Source organism: Oxyura jamaicensis, chromosome 28 (assembly GCF_011077185.1).
Source record: "Oxyura jamaicensis isolate SHBP4307 breed ruddy duck chromosome 28, BPBGC_Ojam_1.0, whole genome shotgun sequence".
Taxonomy (NCBI): Eukaryota; Metazoa; Chordata; class Aves; order Anseriformes; family Anatidae; genus Oxyura; species Oxyura jamaicensis.
In genome coordinates this window covers 3,772,121-3,794,282 of record NC_048920.1, presented here as the reverse complement: position 1 = coordinate 3,794,282, position 22,162 = coordinate 3,772,121, and the positions used below count along the sequence as shown (strand labels likewise).

Genomic DNA, 22,162 nt, shown 5'->3' with positions numbered 1-22,162 from the left:
GAAGGTGCTGTATGCTAGAGGAATATTTTTTGTTTGACTGTTTTCCCAACCTACTTTCCCAACTAAGACAGAAATGAAGGATCAAAGTCTCCAAGCACTGAAGTCTCTTAATTAAAACAATCCTCAAAGAAAACTAAAAACTTTGTGTTGTTTGTGAAGAGAGAAGGCACAAATTTTAGAGACAGTTCCTGTACGTGAACACAGGTGTCAAACACGACCATTCCAATGTATATGAACTGCAAAAATTTGTCCAGGCCGTTTCCAGTGATTTTGCTGTACTAACCACACATACATTGAGAAGGTGGTCAGGATCGCTCGCATATGCCAGGTATGAATGTTGCTGAAACGCACTGAATTCTCTCAATTTCAGAAGAAATGGGAGAAAAGGAACAGACTAAAGGAACTCAAGCACAACTTGAGACTTGGAAGATTTTGCTGGGCAGCAGAACAACTAAAGGAAAACACAGCATTTACATAGATTTTGTAAGAAGTGACCTGATCACAATAGGGCAAAAAGATTTCTGATAAATTCTTCCATTGAACAGCGTAAGATTAAAAGATGAAACTAGAAAGGGTGCGTGTGTATAAATTCATGCACGTAAGCTTGTCTATCTCAATTCCTCCGGGGTTGATTCAATTTATTATCACAGACCACAGAGGAAAATCAGAAATCACAGGACATGGTCACTGCAGTCTGTCAAACCAAAGCACAGCAGGCAATAGTAAGACTGACAGCATGACTGTGAAAAAAAAAAAACAAAACCAAAAAACCTCTCTCACATATTAATATGGTAAAAATTAATATTTACCTGACTGAGAAGGAGGGAACTGAGTTAATGAAGAAGTTCTCTCACGCTTTACAGGCGGACAGTAGTTCCCATCCTCTCGATCAGATTCTGTAGGAAAAAAAACAATTAGAGAAAATACATAAAATCCTGGAAAGACATTTACTAGTGTTTCTTAATCTTATGATCAAATTTCTTACCATCTCCATCTGCTGGACTTGATCCATCTGCTGATCTCTGAAATCAGATGACAGTGATAAAACAAAATCACATACTGAACATTTCAGTCTTTTGGGTACGCAGAAACGCCTTAATCCTCAGTGCAGAGGCTTTTTCTTTACTGCCAATGATATACACTTAAAGAAAACCATCTGTATGAATTACATATATGCATATCAAATTTCCTCCGGACACTATACATAATATTATTTCAAAACATTTCATTTACAAGTAAAGATATCTGAAAATTCAAATCCAAGCACTAACATCCTTAACAGAGACCACGTGATGATTATTAGTTTTCTATATACTGAAAATAGTTATTTTCAAATTAGGTTTGATTTAAAAACCAAAAACATACAAGTTCTAAGCTCATCATGAAGACATCTGTTGTTTGGGAGTTCATTCCAAAGCACTTTTTCTAATTCATGTCACTGACATCAGTTCCCTCAACAAAACAGCAGTGTTGGAGGGGTGTCTTTCAAAGCACTGTTGACCAGCACTAGGAGGTTTTCATAGGAAATAGCAATGGACAGTCTCACAGCATCTTCCACGGTATCAGGAAAAAAAAGAGGCATCACAGGCTACTGTCTACCATAATGTTAAGAAGGCTTTGAACAAAGTTTTCACGTCTTCTCTGAGGATTTCTAAGTCACACCCCTCCTACTCGCCCTGTCAGCTCCCCAGCAAACATCATTTCCCTCGTTCCTCCAAAACGTAACCCCACGAGGGATTCCTTCCACCACGGAAGGCGCCTGGAGGACCTTAAGCACCCTCTCAACATACTGAACTTCGCCCTAGCCCAGCACTGCTCCTTCGTCCTGCTGCAGTGCAAACCCTCGGTGGCTCGCAGCTGCTGTCCTCCAGCACGGGGAGCAAAGGGGCAGACACAGGGATGGGGCAGCACAAACCGGGACTGGTTAGAGCTGCACGGGACTACCAGCTAAACAACGGAGGTACTAGACGTGTTTAGAATCTAGATACGAATGTACCATCGGTGTTTTATCCAATGTTAATAAGTATTTTATCCAGTGCTAAAAAAAAAGCACGTTTACTTCAAGGCAAGCAATTCTGCCTATGCAATAACGTCTAAGGGTTGATGGAAGGATGTCGATACTTCACTAGCACCCCAGTCAAGTGCCTTTGAGACCTTCACCATAAAGAACGAAAAGTTATTTACAGCTTGAAATGCAATTTCCCCACCCCAACCTCAATAAAACCGGTTGATAATCCATGCTATTCCTACATAATTCACATTATTGTGGATCACTGAAATAGGATCTTAGCAGGCACCTCTGTTGCCAACATACATCAGTGTCCTAAAAGATAAGGCTAAGGGGGGACCCACGGTATCACCTACTTCAGCAATCAATACCTGAAGTAAGAAAAAATTCTGTTTTGTAGAAAGAGCACTGCCGTCACATACCAGCAATTTGTTTCAATTGTTAGCAAAAATCCTAAAAGCAGAAGGAAGCCATTTGGTAAAAAAAAGTTTGCACAAAATTGATCTATATGTGCAAAAGTTCTTTAAAATCAACAAGTCCAGAACTTAAAAAATTGCTGAAACTATTAAGTAGCACTCTGGCATTGAGAATACAGCAACGATGTACGCAAAACCGACCAAAAAACAGTCAAACCTGTACAGAACCAGCTTCAAATTATCACATCACTGTTTTTTATTAACTGATGCACGATTGTCACGATATTTAGTATGCAAGGAGCATCAATAGCCGAAACGAAGTCTGTAACCTCTGGAGGGCAAAGCAGAGCTGGTATCTACTCTCTCTGAATTATTTCCCTGGTTTTGAGCCCAAGAGCTTCAGGAGATTAAAAGCTGGGCAAGAGCCACATGACAAGTGTTACAGGGGCTACTGACATAGCCAGCCCCAGCCTAAGCAGCTGCTGCACAGAACAGAAGAGACATTCCACAGGTTCACGTTTACCCGTGCCAGTTCCTGTGGAACAGGAGCAAGCAGGGCTTCAGAAGTGGGGCTCAGGATAGCACTGACTGAGGCAACACCAGGAGCAGGAAGCTCACAGCTGAGTCCACCAGCTGGGGCTTTGCGACCTGGTCAATGGTGGGGGGCTCAACCTCTCCCTGAGGGTCCTCACCTGAATCCAACAAACCTTTTTGTCTTTTTTCTCCCGGTCCCCTGCAGGGCAAAGTCCCTTCAATGCAAGGTTGCAACATGATGGAGGAACGGTCCTAGTGAGCGGATCTGTTTTAGCATTTAAAACTCTATCCCCTTCCAATCGTGAGCAGAATCAGCAAGCTTTCAAAGCTACGGGGAGCTCCTCAGAAGAGCACAGGTAGCACAGCCTCATCAGCCTGGCTTCCTGCTTCAAAGCAGGCTCCCCAGACCCACCCAGACATCCACCAAAGCGATGACACCAGTACGACCCCACAGATCACAGACCTGGTCCAATTGCTGTACCGGTGGAGGAGATGACCCTGCCATTATTCACAGAGCCTTTGAAGAACTGGGGGAAACCCTAAAATCCACGGTGGGGAAAGTGCTGAAAAATATAACCAGAATGTTACTAGGAAATGGAGATGGAGGAGACCATCTTTGTCAATGGACCTCATCAATCTCAGGACGAGCTTACTATTGCCGAGGACCTGAAGGCAACAAGGAATGACTGAAAAGCTGTGGACAGACACTGGGACTGATGATGACTTGGAAGATTCTGTGCCTGTAAGAAGCAAAATAATTCATAGGAAAGGGTACAGAAGTGTTGCCATATGAAAAATAGCTAAATAGCTTAGGATTCTTCAGCCAAAAAGCACAGAATTTTGGGGGAGAAAGCGCAGGAATACAAATCAGGAGTTGTATACAGGATGTCAATGTGGTGACACGCCGTACAAGAGCCAGAAATAATCAATTAAACTCGGCTATAAGAGGTTCCAAACTCCAAGCCCAAAAACCCAAAGAAGATGAAAAGCTCAGCATACTGAACCCCTCGTTGAGGATCGTGCAGATGTCTGTAGCTCATATGCTTGGGTTCAGCAAGCAATTGGAAAAATTCAAGGAAAAAAAAAAAAGGAGTCCTACTACCAATTCACATCCACTTCTAGCCATAGATGATAAAATTGTCAACAATGCAAGAAGAGGCAAGAACATTCAAGGCACACTTCTGCTATATCGTTAAAAGGGGAAATGGCAAATTATTTTCCAAACAATTCATATCAATACAGTTTAGAACATCTCAAAGTTAAACATGCAACAGATTTAATTTAAGTAATTCTTGTAATATTTGGCAAGGGTCAGTAACTGAAAAAGTGAAGCAAGGCAGCCTTCTGGTATAAATCCCATTTCTTTCCTAAGCAAAACTGTAATATGTGCTCCAAGACTCAAAAAAAGGAGAGAAATTAAGCAAAACCAGCCATTAATGCCAATCACCACTTACACAGAAAAATCAGATGTCGAGGTGAGAATTTCTTGGCCAGGTCAATTCATAAAAAGTATTTTTTAAAATTAACATATTAAAATGGAACAAAAACTACTGCAAGTGTTAGAATTTTGCAATTGGATTGTCCAACCAAAACTGTAGGACAGACATTTGTTCAACTGCTCTCAAAAAAGCACATCCAAAGGGAACTGCAAACTCCCCCAGAATTCATTTTAGACTTCAGTCACGCTTGCTATTTAAAGTACTTCCTAATCTCCTCAGAAATTCTGATCTGAGCTCTTGTTCTAAGTTCCTTGGCACTCATAAGGAACAGTTCCTTCTCTTCCTTCTTGCCACGATGTTTTATATCAGTGACAACCTGTGTCTCCTTGAGCCTTCTCTTCTCCAGAGATTCCTTACAAGCACAGCTCTAGGGACACCTCGGCAGAAACCTGTTCCTGTTCATTAAATACTAAGACGATCTTTGGATCATCAACTACACTAATGATGCTAGGAAGCCACTTACACCAACTCCCCGTGCTCAGCCAGATGAAACAAAATCTATTTTATTAAAATAAAAAAATAACATATCTAGGCCAAATATGTAGAAGTCTTCTTGGAGCTTTGGCCTCCTCTGTATTACAGGAAATAAATGAGACACAAAGAAATAGACTGACGTGATGCTGGAATGTCAAATACAGGCAAGGAAGTAATACCACTTTTAAATAAAGACTGGCACAAACCCTCTTAGGCTGTTTTTACTCACAGTCATGTTCCTGTGCTATTTATGGTTCCTTTACTCTTTTTCCCCAGCCTAGCATCCATGCCCAGTGGCCCAATGGTACAGCTTTCAGTTTCACAGTCTTTACCTGCTTAGAGCCCAGGAGTTGCACAACTCTTGCTGGTATTCTCAAAAGCCTTTGGCAGTATCAGCCTCTCAATATCCCTCTAAGCTCTGCCAGGTACAACCGTCCTAACGCATGTACAATTAATTATTAAGTGCAGCAGCGTAGCAATATATCCACAATGAGCCCTTAATTTTAAATACACTGTTGACTTCCAGCATAGCTCAACTCACTCTCTCCAACAAAACCTCTGACCAGCTATGCTCACACTGCTCAGCCTGTCTGTAAAATGACATTGTTGCCTCTCCCTAGTAACTTACTTCCTCCACATTTCTTTCTCTGCCACCATCCAAATCCTGCCACTCCTACCCCAGCACACAAACATTTTCTAATCACCCAGTTCCTCAAGCCACCAAAACCCAGACGTTTCCAAGTCACACTAAATCAAATCAGGACTTAAACCAATCCCTTGCTACTTTGTGCACTGACCCAACCTTCTCTTTTCTACACTCAGACACATCACCTTGCTCTCCAGACTACATGGGAATGCCACCAGCCTAAATCCCCTTTTCAACACCACATCTTCTAACATCCCACAGCTAAGACCCTGGTAACAGATTGAACAACTTAGGGATGAAAAACCTTGTTCACTGCACAACGAACCCTCTACCTCTTACCCTTTAAACACTGCGTCATTTTGCAGTACCGCACAGGTATGGGACTAGATCCAAGCAAACATCATGCAACTTAACTTCCTTCAGAGCCATCCTTAACTCACCGCCTGCATTTCACCCACAGAACACGCTGACCAACACCAGGCACGTAACAAGCTGGAAGCAGTGTGTTCTTTTCTGTCTTCTATGACTTCACCCAACCCAGACTGGTGGGGGGGAAGAAAACAAGCTGCAGGCTGTACGCGATTCTGGTTTATTTTAAAGTGCAAAAGTATTTTGAAAATCTGAACAGGGCATCTGCCTTTTGGAGTACTCACAACCAATGTCTTTAAGATGTTCATAGCACATACTTGCAGAACAAGGGACGATACTTTAAAAGCATTTTTGTACAAAATGTTTCTTGGAAACTGTTTCTTATCTTGGAAATTAGGAGACGTTTCTTCTCAGAAAGAGCAGTCAGGCATTGGGACGGGTTGCCCGGGGAGGTGGTAGAGTCACCATCCCTGGGGTGTTCAAGGACAGGTTGGACGTCGTGCATAGGGACGTGGTTTAGTGGGGGACATTGGTGGCAGGGGGGTGGTTGGACCAGATGATCTTGGAGGTCTTTTCCAACCTTAATTTTCTATGATTCTGTAAGTTGTTGGTAGAGATAACAGAAATATGTTACGATCAGCATGATGAGGTTAGGACTTTATGGTGCTTTCTGGTCTTAGTAAGTGCAGAGTCTTTTAAGCCTTCATAAGCTGATGTAATTTTCCAACTCGTGCCAGCACTAGCAGCTCTGCTTCTCAGAAATGACTAGCAGTGTAAAAAGAAACAAGCAATGTATATGGTCACCATCGTTCAGATATGAAGCTGAGGGAACACCGTAAAAAAAAATTATAAGGAGATACAGAGGTAAGAATAATTAAAATGCAGACTCACTCAACAAACGTGGAAACGTGTGAAGGGAACAAGTCCTAAACAGAAACTCTGAAAGGAACTGAAAATGTGGATCTGAAAATGCAGCTCAGCAGTTACAGCACTTTAACAAGAGGGGGCAGGGGGGAATAGCATGCCTGAACAAGACAATTAAGAAAAACAAGGTTAGAATTCAGAACATGTCACCAGAGGAGTAGTAAGACACGAGGCCACGTATCAATAAGTAGATACACCACCACTACACTCAAATATATTTTCAAACAAACATACATGGAGGTGTTCAAGACCAGGTTGGATGAGGCCCTGGGAAACGTGACCTAGTGGGTGGTGTCCCTGCTTATGGCAGGGGGTTGGGACTGGATGGTCTTTAAGGTCCCTTCCAACTCGAGCCAATCTATTGATACCTGGTCTGTTATTTGTTCCAGCTCCTTCCTATTCTGGAATAATTGTAAAAAACATTACTGCCCTTCTTGGAAAGGGCAAGTAACTCTCTTATGAAGCAAGAAGACTTAGAAATAATTATGGGCTAGTCATGGGCATCCAGCTTTACATCCACCATTAACTATTATAATGAAAATCAGACCAGATACACAAATCCTCTAGTTTTAACTTTGAAACAACCAGAAGCTCCTTATTGAAAGTTAAAGAGACATTACTCTGAACCACCACTTTGTACCCCCTCTAAATAAACATGACAAACTGCACATCCTGATGCTTCACTAAACTGTAAACACATTTATTTGGAAAAACAATTCCAAAATTTCTTTACAGACTAGCATGCATTCAGTTCTGCAGCATGCTGAATCTTTTGCAATTGCTAACAAAGAAATCGATGTCCGACATCTTCAAAAATCAAACTTAGGTAGAGAGTTCTAGAAAAATATTCTTTAACTAGACAGTAGACAAAATTAGCTCCAGAAAACCACTGAACAGAATCAACCCAGCTTGTAGACACTGCAACAAAAAAATCCTGCTCAGGATGTCCTGTTTGATGGAGGAGAGCACTAGACAAACATCTCAACGTTCATCATGGACAGCGAAAATTCAACTTGACAACGCAGTGCCTCCTCCTCGCTCTCAGCTTACCGTCAGATTGCCGTATTGGCACTGAAAAGCCTCCATGAAGATTTTGTTTACAGCTCTGGGTGAAAGCCAACTCGACCACACAGATCTCTTGCTAAATGAAAATTATGATTTAGATAGCTGACAAACAACACACTTGTAAAATATGTCGTTTCACTATCTTATTCTTTTCTAAATGTTATCCTAGGAGAAACTCCTCTTAACAGATTTTCTTCACTAACGATCAGCTCTTGTGGAAGGCAATTCACTTACCCAAACACCTCACGTGGGAACAATAAGGCAGTCTGCTGTTAACTCTAACACTTACAGGGCTCTTAATCCTTTCAAAAATACAGTGAAAGATCTCAACCGGCACGTAGCCCGAACACCACTTCTTGATTAAGTTAGAGACGTTCTGCTGGCCTGAATGTTGGGTTCTGATAAATTCAGCACGTATTAAGCGGCTGTTGCTTTTGGCTGAGAGCACCATAGCCTGACTGTATCACCATAGCTCCACAAAGAACAGCTACCAGCACAAGCACCAAGCAGGCTTCACCCTCCACTTACAAAAGCAGCAGGCAGCACAGCACCGATGCTTCTGTTGCTCTTCTCCAGTCTCAGATGCACACAGTGTAAGCTACTAAAATGATCATTAACTCCCCTTAAGAAAATTGTACATCTCCGCACATTTACACAGCTTAACGTAAATGTTTGTATTTGTTACTAGATGCGTTTACACTTTGGAAATCAGCCACCACATGACAGATGCCACTGGTGGGGTCTGAATGATCTCCTTCAAGGAATGAGCCCAGTTCCCCAGCAGGCCTGGGCTGCTCCACAACCATTCAGCTTGCCCTTTCTCAAGAGGTCCGATTATATCAATACCACACAGTGTTTAGATCAGTTCTTAACTCATGTCTCTCCAGCGTGAGGTCAAGTTGCTCGGCTCCACCGCAGGTGTCCATGCAGTCCCTCCGCTCAGCCCCCCAGGCAGGCTTTTTCTGGCCAAGCCTTCGCAGAGGCAGTCCTGCAGGCAGCCACCAACCCAGCACCGCGACCATCTGCAGCATCCACATAGGCAGCCAGGGAGCTCATACATCTCCCCCCCGGCAATCCACCAGCCCAAAGAGATGTTAAGCTGTTAGTTCTTTCAGATTCTTTACGAATATTTTCTTGAAACACACCAAGTGCAACAGATCCACCCCACAGCCCGACACAAGCTCAGACAGCACGGCACCGAAAGGACGCGTGCAGGTCTGCACCCTGTGCAGATGGCACACAAAGAAACACGAGCTTATAAGACCTGGTAGCTTACAGCTGGGGAAGGAGGCCAGAGAAGGAAGGACACAGCCCCACATCACTCTGATCACCATTTCCAATCCAGCTGTGGAAGCACTGCCAGCTTAAAAGTCATCCAGGGAGAAAAATCACCAGTGCAGAAGGGACTTCAGGAACTGTCCAAGCAACAGTGGGTGACTGAGAGCTGTCTCCTCCATAGTGCTAACTCTTCTACTCCCCATGTTCCAAACTGCGTGTAAATTGTCACTGTAAAGACTCATTGGAAAGAGTCTCTCAAAACTAGTATTTACAGTAAGATACATTTAAATGGATGAGCTAATATTAGAAAAAAAAAAACCAGCAGATTTAATCCTTTCTAATCCGACAAAAGATTTCAAGCACCTGCTGATGAATATGCCTACAAAACCCGTGAGAAAACTCAAATCTTGTTCCGAAGAAGAGCTATGAAGCACAAAACAGTTTGATATTTCTATTGAAACATTTGAGAAGATTTTCTGATTATACAGATAAACCTAACAATCCAGTGATTCCAAAAAGGTCTCTCTCAAAGTAGCATTTGCAGTTTTGAGATAGTTTATTGTGAAAGACTGGCTACAATGGGGGAGTATCCACATCTAACTACCACTGGAGCAGTTAGGCTACTACACCAACTACCCTTCAGGACAAGAGAACATGGCTAGAGATCTATCGGTCCCTACCAGTTTCAGCTTAAACAAAGGTAACCTTGATTTAATTTATTTCTGCAATGTTAACAGCTTTTCCCATTATTGACCAGGCATAAGTCAAATAAAGCAATTTACATATATTTTTTTTCCTCTTTTTTTTTTTCACAATATGAGAAACTAGAAGGCTTAACATTTGAACAAAAAGATGCAAGGAAAACTACACCCTAGGGCTCATCTGTAACATTTTGTGTGTCAAAGAGAAAAGGCACGCAAACTACACAGTACTCAGCTTGCATGGGCATTGTTTTCTATTACATCTACTTCAATTTAATAGCAATTTCCACTAAATGGCAGGTCCTGCTCCTTCCTTTAATGTTGTCATTATTCTCCCAAGCTCTGTTCCTCCTACAGCCACAAGATGAGCTGTACCAGCCTCTTCACATCGTAAAATCCCTGGGGTTGGAAGGAGACCTGGAGCTCAGCTGGTCCGACCCCTGCTCCAGCAGGGCCACCCAGAGCAGGGTGCCCAGGACCACGTCCAGGCAGCTTTTGAAGATCTCCAAGGAGACCCCACAGCCGCTCTGGGCGGTCGGTGCCACTGCTCTGTCACCACAAGGTAAAGAAATGATTCCTGGTGTTCAGATGGAATATCTCTGTCCTCCTCTTGTGTTCCAGCTTGTGCCCAATGCCTTTTGGCCTGGCACTGGGCACCACTGACAAGAGCCTGGCTCCATTCTCCTTGTCAGGTAGTGTACGTATATTATATGCCATGCACACACACACACGAGATATAAATTATATACTATCTATATTGATTTAAGATTCCCTGAGCCTCTTCTTCTCCAGGCTGAGCAGTCCCAGTTCTTTCAGCCTCTCCTCACAGCAGAGGGGCCCCTGTCCCTTCAGGGCCTTCGCTGGCCTCTCTCCAGCACGTCCTGGTCTCTCTTGTACTGGGGTCCCAGAGCTGGAGCACCTTCCAGGCGTGGCCCCACCAGAGCTGCACAGAGGGGGATGTGGCTCCTCACAAGCTCACCCACAGAACACTTTACAGAACACTGTGGCACGGCTCCAACTTACCTCAACACTGCGCTACTGCTACCTCCAGTCCAAAGGCAGGGGGTAGAGGGAAAGGTGAAGCAACACGACGGCCATTTTCAAATAATGAGACACTTCATAGTGTACTAACCAAAGATATGAGATAACCTAGACCACCGGTCTTCTGTCTTTGCTTTGTTTTACATTTTTTTCATGCAACTTCAACTGTCAGCACTCTTTTGCCACCTGTTCCTTTCAAGGTACAGCTTTGAAGTCACATTTCTCCCAGATTTTGTCTGTCTTCTGTCTGAAGAGCTGCCTGCTTCATGCCACTGCAATACCTCTTCCCACTTCTATCTGCCTAGTACTTCTTCACCCCATGCCCAGTAATAGTGTTAATGCTTTATTGTCCATCTTCACCTTCAGAAAAATACACACAAGTGGCTGCTCACCACAGAATATGAGTTACATGTGTTAGGGCTACAGAACAAAGAAGTGAATATACATTACCAACATCTCCTTACCTTCTGTGCTTTATCCTTCTGAAATACAAAGACAGGTGGAGCAATGGCAGGTTTTTCTGCAAAAAGAAAAATTGTGTTGTTTTTTTTCCAACCACATTAATTATTAACTAATAGGTTATGCTTTATGATGCTTTGACAATGAATCTCTAGACCAGTTAAATCTCGGTTACATGAATTGTTTGACTGGTTCCTGGTAACGTGTAGGTGTTATTAAGCACTTGATTGTCTATAGGAAGACGTGTTTTAAGAACAGCAATACAACTGATAGGACTGATACCCGAAAGCTCAATCAGTTTCCTTGTCTCTGCAGATCTGTGCTAAAGCAGTACTTTCATTGTCCTTGGGTACATCAGCAGGAAAAGGCCCTTTACAACAGTTTACTTTTGGAACACGTGTCAGTTTTGTCAGCGAAGGCTTTTCCTTTTCCATAGTGCAAAGGGAGCTCTGCTGCGCACACCAACATACTGCTTTCCTAAAGGAAACTGTTTACAGATACACGATTTACACCAAACATCCCACGTGTATTATCACAGAGGCACCCGCTTCATGTATGTAGCCGAAAAGCAAGTCCGCTGTGTACCTGAAGTTCAGATTCAAACATTAGCAGGACATTTTTATAAACATACCAACATTTGGTCAAGACCAGAGTGAATTTCTGGAGTGACTGTATGTTTTCCTTTGTCCTTAATGATCTCAAAACAAGGGGGTGGGTGACGTGAAATACACAAGAAGCAAGCTTTCCTCAGAGTTCAACAAAGTTATACCATGGGCATGTGTTGTATTTGAAGACAAACTGCACGTACTGTATGCAGTCAGCAACCCTCCTCTATGCTCGCAGAGGTAAAGATGAGAACAACATTTAAGTCTGTCTTCAGAGTGAGAGTGCTGTGAAACGAGGATTCAGGGAGGGCTGTGCTTTGGTGAATTTCTTGGCCGAAGTTCCATCTTTGCAATTATTTAGTTCTATGAACAAGACTAGGCACTTAACAAAACTAGCATTGTAAATCTTTTGGAACTTGAATAGATACCACAAAAGAGAAATATAAAGCCAACAAGAATTACCTCGCTCTGAAAAAGAAGGACAGGATCAGAAAATCCTCCATACATCGGTTGCAGAATGATCAGTAAAGCATTTGGGTCAGAGTAAGAATACACAGAATAGAAGAAAAAGGGGATGAGACTGTCCATTTGGGAACTGCTAGCTATTAGATCGGTTTAGGTTAAAAAATGAAACTTTACCTGGCAAGCACACATACACAAAAAAATTCTAAGAAAACTCCGTGCACTTATTTGGTAGGGTGGACTTTCCACCCTCCTGTGGGTCTTACCCAGAGGGACACCCCAGCAAAAACACCGCGAGACTGACTTTGCAAGATTAGTATAATGTGTTCAACAAAAGGTAGAAACAGCCATGAAATGAAGACCATTGTTACAGCATTTGTCCTGCTCTTTTTCCTTTGTTTTCTAAGTTTCTGGTAGTTCTACCCACAACACAGTGCTGAATCTTAAAAATGTTTATTAATGAGAGCAATGCAGATAAGCTATTGCAAAAATCAAAATTAAACTACAGTCAGACAAACTTAACTGCTATCCTTGTCCTAAAACCAGAGTCTGCTGAAAGGGAACGGGTTCTTCAGTTTACTCTGAAGGAACACCTGCATCCCTAGCAGCCAGGACTCCTCTTTGATTCCCCTGGCCTCCCTATCGCCTGCCTGTGGGAGGTTCCTCGTGCAGGGGGGCGAGCTTTTAACACTTTACTTCAAAGTGATTTTCATTTTATTTTTTCTACCACATTTAGTCTAGTTTAATATTCATTAATGAGGGAGATACAGCAGTGACTAGCACGCATTCTACCCAACTAGTTTTATCCAAGACTACACACCCAGTCAATAAAATTGTGTTAGTGTTATTCCCTTTCGGAGAGCTGCCTGAAATCAGGACTCGATTGTGTAGTGCAAGACATAGCCAAGACTCTTGTACTGAGTTCCAGAGATACCACAGAGGATCAAACAGAAAACAGCTACTTGTCTATTTAGTACTTAATACAGGATCAAAGCCCTGAGGCAGAAGAAAGCAAACAGTAAAAATGAAACACAACAAACAAACAAAAACAGACCCAGCAATGCAAAGGCCAGAGGAAATGCTGGCTGGCAAAAGGCTACAGCAGGGAGCCAAAGAAATTGCTGCAAAAGAACAGGACAAAATAGAAGACAAGGTCTGGTGACAGAAAACAGGCCTCAAAGAAAGGCACAGGGATGCCAAGAGCAGAAAACTCACAGAACCAAAAATGACTGGCTGGAGGAACCGAAGAAAAAAGAAAAGAAAATCAAGTCTTGCAGATTGTGCCCAGCTACAGCAAATAAGGCTGGGAAAAGGAGCGAGTGAAAAACTGCGGTGAGATCCGTCAGCGAAGGTGAAAGGAGAGAGAAGACTTGTGCAAGATAAGGGCGCTTCTAGGTACCGCAGGAACACCGTCCTCCAAACTCAGGGTTTAGAAGCTCCCTGTTCCTCGCTGCTTGCGAGACACCTGACAAGCTGGCAGCCGGCAGGAACAGGGGCACGACAGCAGGTAGTCGCTGCTACCAACCATCCCATTGCTTAACCAGGCACATTCCTTACTGGGGATCCGAAATTTACCGCACTGCTGAGGGTGTGTGCACGTACTGCTGTACCGTTACACAATGGATGTACTGTTGAGCAGAGAATACTTTCAGAAAATTATTTCCACTAAATCAGCGTTAATTTTTTAGAGGTTGACTGGCACTGCACACTTCAGTGACAACCGCACGATCTTAAGTCAGGTTCTGGTGCATATATATGAAGCCTTTAAAGAAATGATCATTATACTTCTCTTACTGCCTTACTTCTTTGAGAAGCACAAGAGATCTGTTCTTTATATAGGAAAAAAAAATATATCGGGAGCTGTATAAAGGTCACCCTTTCTCTTGTTCATCATGTCCTTTCTGAAGTCTGCAACACAACCACAAGGCTGGAGAAGCGTTTGCCTAATTCTAGCCCACAGCAAGGACTGCGAGGTTGTCTAATCTGACCTTCATACCAAGCTATTGCATATTTTTCTGAGCCTTATAGTTTTGAGGAAACATTTTCAGCAAAGGCATCAATTCTTGAAGACGTTAAAAGAAAAGCTTTGTTACCATTATTTGTTACTTCACTTGTTAAAAAGGAAAAAAAAAACAACCTCCAGTGTCTAATTTCCCATTCAAATGTCTGGCTTTAACTTTTTGCTCTGATTCCTAAGTATGTTTTTGGAATGCATTTATGTGCTGTATTAACGAGCTCTACTATTTAATGCTTTCCCTGTACGCAGGTCCCCTTCCATATTGCTTTTCAATAAAGAGGACAAAACCAATTCTCAGTAGGACACAGTCCAGTATTTCAGTATCACCCTCAAAGCAAACCCATGCTGCCAGAACAATCTTATTCTGACACATTACTTTCAGGACCCATTTTACTCCTCCTTTATAGTTGTACCAAAGCCTCCAATTGTCAACCGTGATTCCTACAACCAGACAAAACATGGCCTCATTTTACCTCACCAAAAGTTCACATCGATGCAACCATCAAAGCTGGTGGCAACTCTAGGGGCCACAAGAGTATTTTTGAAATACTTCCCACAGAAGCTGTGGATGTCCCACCCCTGGAGGTGTTCAAGGCCAGGCTGGATGGGGCTTTGGGCAACCTGATCTAGTGGGTGGCATCCCTGCCTATGGCAGGGGGGTTGGAACTGGATGGTCTTTAACATCCCTTCCAACCCCAGCCATGCTAAGATTCTGTGAAATGCAAAGTTTTAAGCCTTCACTGCAGCATGAAGTGACCCATTACTAAAAACCCAATGGACATTTCAAGTGTACGGATATAAAAACACGTCCCTTTTGAATCCATCTTTAAAGGTCCCATAAGCAAAAAGCCAGGGTAAAACTGCACACACACACACACACAAGAAAATCAAATACTGCAGATGTCCATTTCTCCGTATCGTTATCAGCCTCACGTAGTAAATCCCTGAGCAAAGCAGCGACAAAGGCAACAAAAGCATTCTTCTCCTTCACTACCGGTTATTTAATCAGGTTATCCAGGATGGTCTTAACTTCCAAAGACAGAGGCTGAACAGCCTCCCAGGGTGATCTCTTCTACTGCTTTACTGTTTTAAGGTTAAAAAAATAAATAAGCCTTATATCCAGTCTGAACATCTCTCTCAATTGATGACTTACAGCTTGTCAACATACGCCACTGAGAAAAGCCTGCCTCTTTTTGATTACCTCCACGTAGATCGTGGAAAGCTCCAAATGTGGCTCTCTGAAGCTTTCCCTTCTCTAGGATGGAAAATCCCAGTTCCTTCAGCCTCGTGTCATGCAACCCCAGCCCCTTACCATCTTGGTCACCCAAATGAAACTTTGAAACATTAGGAGAAGCCCAGACCCTAAGTCATGGTAACAACCCCCAATTCCTCAGCAGCACCACTGCAGCAATGTTATGACAAGGTGATTTCATTTTTTTAAGCTAAGAACCACAGCATTGCAAACCTTTTCTTTTTTAAATTTACCATTTAAAAGGGCAACAGCCCCTGACTACAGAAACTTCTAACACTGGCAAAAACAAACACATACGAGTTGAGAACAACTGCCTTGCCTTCAACTCATAACGTATCACCGGAGACAAAAAGTAGGTAACAGCTATCAACAATGAGTAAGTGATAAATGGATAAGGACAATGAGGTTGTCAATTCATGAAACAGACTCAAGTCTGGTAAACTGTTACCTATTAAAGGCTTATGGGTAGACCAACACATGAACTGCAGTGCACTATAAAAAATTTATTTGTTGTACCTACAATTCTTAATATTTACGGCAGTTTCTGAATTTTAGCTCCCAGACATACTCCAGAGGGTATTTCCTGGGAGGCAACACTGAGGAATACATCCTGAGGGCTGTCTTAGAGAGCCCTCACCAGGATCTAGGTGTCCGTCCTTACCAGCTGCCCAGGAAGAGTTCATTTCCACTCCCAGCTCTCCAGAGGCTTCTGGGGTACATTACAGTCTGGGCAGTACACCTATGAAAATCTAGAAATTTGGGGTATTTCTGTTGAAGCGAGGATTTACTGGGCTGTTTGAAATTGCTGCCCATTCCTGAAGCACAGGTTAGTTCCACTCAAGAAAACATCAGTATATTTTCTTCTAATGTTACTGAGACCGAAGGCAGTACAAAGGGGAAGGGTTCCTTTGGGGGGTGTCTTTCCACATCATCTTTTTTCTGTCTACGTTCTACTTGCTTAATATTTTGACATCGTGTTTGCAGACCCCAGGAATATATGGTAGCCAATCAACAGAGACACACAACAGAAAGAAGAAGACTGAGTTATCTGAAAACATAACGTACTTCCCTTGAACTCTAAAACATTAATCACGCACTGGGTGGTGGAAGAGTATTTCCCAGGAAATATCCACTCTACCTCTGATCTCCTAAAACCTGTTCCTTAAGGGAAAGACATAACTCATTTATTAAAAAGCCCAGCAGCACCATTCCAAAAGTCCAGGGAACACAGACACTGATTTTCAAGGACACATTACAACTCACTTCCATTTCTCCAGTTTCCACCTCAAGGCACTCCGAGTTGTAAAGAAGAGTTAAATTAAATCTTCTGGGCAGCAGCACATAACCTTCCAATTCCTCTCTTACTTATGCTTTCTTCTTGACTCAGAATTACCAACTGCCTTTTCTCCATGATGGTTTAACTGATTAACATAACCAAGTTAATCACTGACCCACTTGGTTCTCAAATTATGTAGTTTTCAAGGTAACTAGCGTTAGTTCAGATCCGAAGATAAGGATGTACGTCCCAAAACTGGTCTGCTTTTTCCAAGGTAGGCCAACTGTCCTAATGAGATATTTTCTTTCCCACAAACTATTCCTCACTTACATCCTTACACCACTGCAAAACAAACTAGCAATCACCAAGAACACTTCTAGTACGTGATATTCTCATCTTTTAAGAAAAACGTAAGGGGCTTCAACGCTCACACGATCGGTAGCACCTCTTCCAAACACTTCCATTCGCAGCAGCTGCCACAACGCCCAGCCACACACAGCTACTTAGCTCTTCCCAAGCAGAACCTATCCTTTCCAGCTCAGCTTGGTGGGAGCATACCAAAACAAGGTAAAACCAAGACAGAAATGAACAGTAAAGCTGGGTGACAAATATTCATCAAAAAAGAATGACATAAAAGAAGGGAGAATGAAAAAAATGGCTAGGGAAGGGAGAAGCAGCAACATTTTGACACCCTGATAGGATTTGAAGGGAAACTCAGCTCCTTCCTTCACACTAACTGCAGTGCTACAATATTGCTCAGCATAAAAGGTAAAAGGACTATTTAGATTTTACAGAAGGTTTTCTTTACCATTCTGTAAGATTTTGATAAAACAAGTGCCAATAAAAATATTTGAAAAATAAAAACAATGGGCAATAAAAAAAGCCTATTAGTTATAAACAGAATTAAGTGTTGGATATATGGATTATAAGCATTTTCTCAGCATATTTTGCTTCCTTACCACACAAGCTGTTCTTCCTGTTTGCTTTGGTACTAGTCAAAACACAGCTATGAAACAGCGGCTGAATCCTACATGTATACAAGCCTGCATGGTATCAATCCTGGAAAAGAACTGCATGTGTTTTCTTTATACTACATTCTGGAAGAAAAAAAGAAGTGGCAGTGACAAAATCTGTGCCAGTCAAAGAATATTAGATGGCAATAGCTTATTAAGAAGGGAAAAAAATGTTATGGAAAGAAGCACGCAGGCAAACAGAAAATATTGGATCTGAGAACACAACCGCACACTCGGACTGTTTCAATTCCTTTAAGGAATAAACTTGTATGCGGAATCAGATACAACACAGCTATGCAGTTTTACAAAGACAAATGTCTTTCCAACATTCCCTGATAGAATATGGTTTCATAAAACAAATATATATTTTAAAAACTACTCACTAAAGTCATTTGTTCCTTGCTTAAAAAAGGTTATGCTGAATGGAATCAAATGTCGAATCACTGAGGCTGCTAAATTTGTTTCATGTTTAGGGACTTTCTGTCTTAAAGAAAAAAGAAATTGCGTGTTAAGAAAAAAAATGCTCTTCTGTAGGTGCTGATTTACAGTCTTCACACAGGAAGTTCCAACCACTGTGAACTCAGAAGTAACCTTCTGATTGTGATTGGTGCCAACTCAAAGTAGAAAGAAAAGTTCCTTTGACTAAAGGTTAAAAAAAAAAAAAAGGGGGAGATAAAAATTAAGCTCAAGGTTAAATTTAATTATGATTATTTGAGCAGCTCAGACAGCAAAAAATGTTCTTTCACCTTAATACTACTTAAGTTATGAAAAGCAGAGCAAACACACCAGAAATATATAAATTAAAAAAGACAAACAGGCATTTGTAGCTTTATAAAAGGGGCCGATAACAAAACAAGACTCCTGTCTCTCCCAATAATAACTATGAATAGACTGAAAGCAATGAGCAAGCTCCCAAGCCAGCAGCTGATCACTGGAAATGACCCCACAAGAAAAGTCCAATCATACTTAATGGCACTAGATCACTTACATCCAGACTTCACAAATAAATGATGTCATAGCGAATATAACTTACAGCAGGAGGGAGAAAAAAAGAAAAAGAGAAAAAAAGATGCCTCTGCCTCACTTTCAAAACTCTAATATTTTTATTTTTTTTTATGAATTAAAACATCTGATGACTTGGTTCATCTTCAAACCATTTATTTTGTCTTCTATCACATGAACAAGGCTACTTCTAGGTAGTACTTCCACAGCTGACATGGGAATGTAGAATGCTTTTGACATATTTGAGAAGAAATTTTACATATTTGAAGCACAAACCTTTTGTGTTTGCAGAGCACGTGTTGTTTTGTTTCCTGAGCCCTTGCCGCATTAATAAATTACCCTCTGCGTTAGGTCATCTTACTATTTCAGCACTGGCACTTCACATAAAGCAAATGCTACAAGTCAGAAATGGAAAAAAAAAAAAAAAAAAAAGTAGCTTAATTTCAGCTGGTATGAAGAAGAAAACCATGAGGCAGCCAATTACTCTGCAGTGTAGGTATCTACAAAGAACTCTGAAAAGTGCTAACAACAAATTTTGAATGTACGTAGACAATTCTGTCTTGTAAACTAAACTCTGTGGCATTTCGATGTGAATTATTAGCACATCTCAAAAAAAATCCCAACAATAAACAAACCACTCCGTCTAACTTTGTATCCGTTAGTGAAGAAAATTACCAAGGAGGGGAAGATATTGCTCAAAGGGTCTGTAAGATTTAGAGACAGCAGAAAATGCCAGGTTTTGCCCTCAAAGCAGCAGAAGACCTTCCTTTCTCCAAATGTACAGCTGGGGGGAAGAACTGACACAGAAGCACCTACTGCACGGGAAATGTAAAAGAAGTCATCGAGTGCTAGCCATGAGAAAAACCTGTACCTCTTCCACAACTGAAAGGAAATAAAATAATTCATGCTCATCATGAAGAGATCCTATCATCTAAAGAGCAGCATGAGAAGCAAGCTATGTACCAATTATTAGTTGTATATTAACAGCAAGTTAACGAGAAGAGCATTCAGGTTTATGTGAATATATGCCTGACAGTTTTCTAGTTCTCCGGCATACAACACTGACAGATTCGTGGATGTGAAGTGCCAATTTGAAGATGCGATCTGGCTAGAATACTGATGTAGAAAGAAAATCATACCAAAGACTTCAGAGGAAATTTCTAATACCATTCGATAACTGTTTTATACAATAGTGACGATAACAATCGTGAATACTACTTCAAAATCCTGGTTTTCAGTGATGGTACAAATCAAAGCAACAGTCAAGCTCCTCACCATGCCAGTCCCCAAAGTCTGTACCACAATCTCGCTAAGTCTTTGTGATAAAGTCGGTCAAACTTTAAACAGCTGAAGAGCCCTTCCCTCTTCCTCCTCATTAGCTCCAGGCTCACCAGCTTCACCAACAGCTTCACCAGGTGCATTTTCACCAAAACACCCGAGAAAAAGCAGGAAAGACACGAGAATGGAAAAAAAAAGCATTGAACAATTAGATTGAGGACAATTAAGTAGTTCTGAGAATACTGGAGCTATCAAGAGATGTATCACTGAGAGACTGTCCATGAGAATAGTTTGAAGACTTAGAGGACATAGAATGGTTACTTGGAGACTACTGACATCGCAGTGGTGGTTTAAGACAACACAGGAAGAAACGAGAAGTCAGCACGTAGAAAGTAAAAGTAACTACTAAACATACTCACTGTTGGAAAAGAATGAATGAATTGAAACAAAGGAGTGCCATGATAAAAGTGACAGGTTAAAAATGCTACGTATGACTGAGCTGCAAGGATGTAAGCAGAACAAAATGGCACTTCTCAAGGCCAGAAGAAGGTTTGTTGCAGTAACCAGACAGATAAGATCCCAAGTGAGTTTCACTTGCATGAACCAACAAGAAGAGCTATTGCTTAAGCATGCTAAGCAAAAACATTCCGCAAAAATGACTGAAACCACCTTCTACGTACTTGTGCCTATTATGTGTCAAGGAATAATTAGCTTTGCACTTCATAATGAGGTATGATTGAGACAGCACTGCTGTACAAACCAACCAAGATTAAGGAATGGTAAGAGCTTTGTTTTAACCAGGCTTGGTTTGTGAACATGAACGTTTAGCTATCAAACACGTGAAAGACCAATACAAAGTAGAAGATCAAAGAACTACCCATCCTGAGATAGGCATTCCTTATATTCGATGAAAATGCACCGTATCGAGAAAGAAAACATTTACCTACAGTCCTGGAAAAATCTAACACTGATACGTGGAAGAATGAGGAGAAAATGGTCAAAGTCACCTGAGAGCATCACTGCAGTATCGGAGACAGCAAACAATGCAAGTAGAAAGATCACAGAATCCTCCGACTTCCAGCAGACACCAGTTCCAGAAAGTACGTGCCTGTGCTCCGGTATACCAAGAACGGATACCTCAAAAGTGGAACTGGAGGAAAGAAAACTAACACCATAGAGTGACATCAGAATGCGCTGAACAGCCAATAGTTCAGACGCGGTCTGATCTTGCTTAACTTTAAGGCAGTTTAAATCCCATTCTTACTGAGAGCAGAAACACAACAGGGAAGGATGAAGATGGCAACTCCGGAAGGAGATGTGAGCTCAAACTAAAGAAATTAGGAGGCGAGGGAAATCACTGGAGTCAGGAAAGGGTCTGAAGGGGAAAAAGAGAAAGGAAGATCAGATGAAAAAGTACAGATGATACCAAATAAGGATTTTTTTTCCACCACAGAGAGTCTACAAGATTCTGCAGAAATACAAAGATAGGAATATAAACACAAGACAAGTCAACATCAAATGATGTAATGAACATTGGTAATTTAGAATTCACCTTTCAGCTATTTCCTACTAGAACAGGGAGGTAAAGTGAGGGACTCACACGAATTGAGACAGCCACTCCCAAACTTTGGGTGCTAAAAAAAATGCAAGAAGCCATCAAAATTTTTACATACCGTCATCAAATTTCTCAGCAATAATCAGTGCATACGTGTCTACTTTCTACAGTCCTCAAAATTATTTATCAGGCCTCTCTGTGCACTGACAGCACATCTTCGGTTTGGGAGCCAACAGCTCAAGACATGCTGCATCAGAGGATTTGTCAAATAACTTCAGTGTAATTATG

General features: G+C 41.7%; 1 protein-coding gene across 1 annotated transcript in view; it reads right to left on the bottom strand.

Annotated features, from left to right (window-relative positions):
• RANBP3 (RAN binding protein 3) overlaps positions 1-22,162 on the bottom strand; it is a 46,426-nt gene that overhangs the window by 23,140 nt on the left and 1,124 nt on the right. The window contains exons 2-4 of the mRNA XM_035348325.1: positions 11,420-11,475; positions 986-1,022; positions 810-896 (exon numbers count right to left, since the gene is read on the bottom strand). Coding sequence (XP_035204216.1) covers positions 810-896; positions 986-1,022; positions 11,420-11,475 — 180 coding nt within the window. The remainder of the gene's footprint in view (positions 1-809; positions 897-985; positions 1,023-11,419; positions 11,476-22,162) is intronic.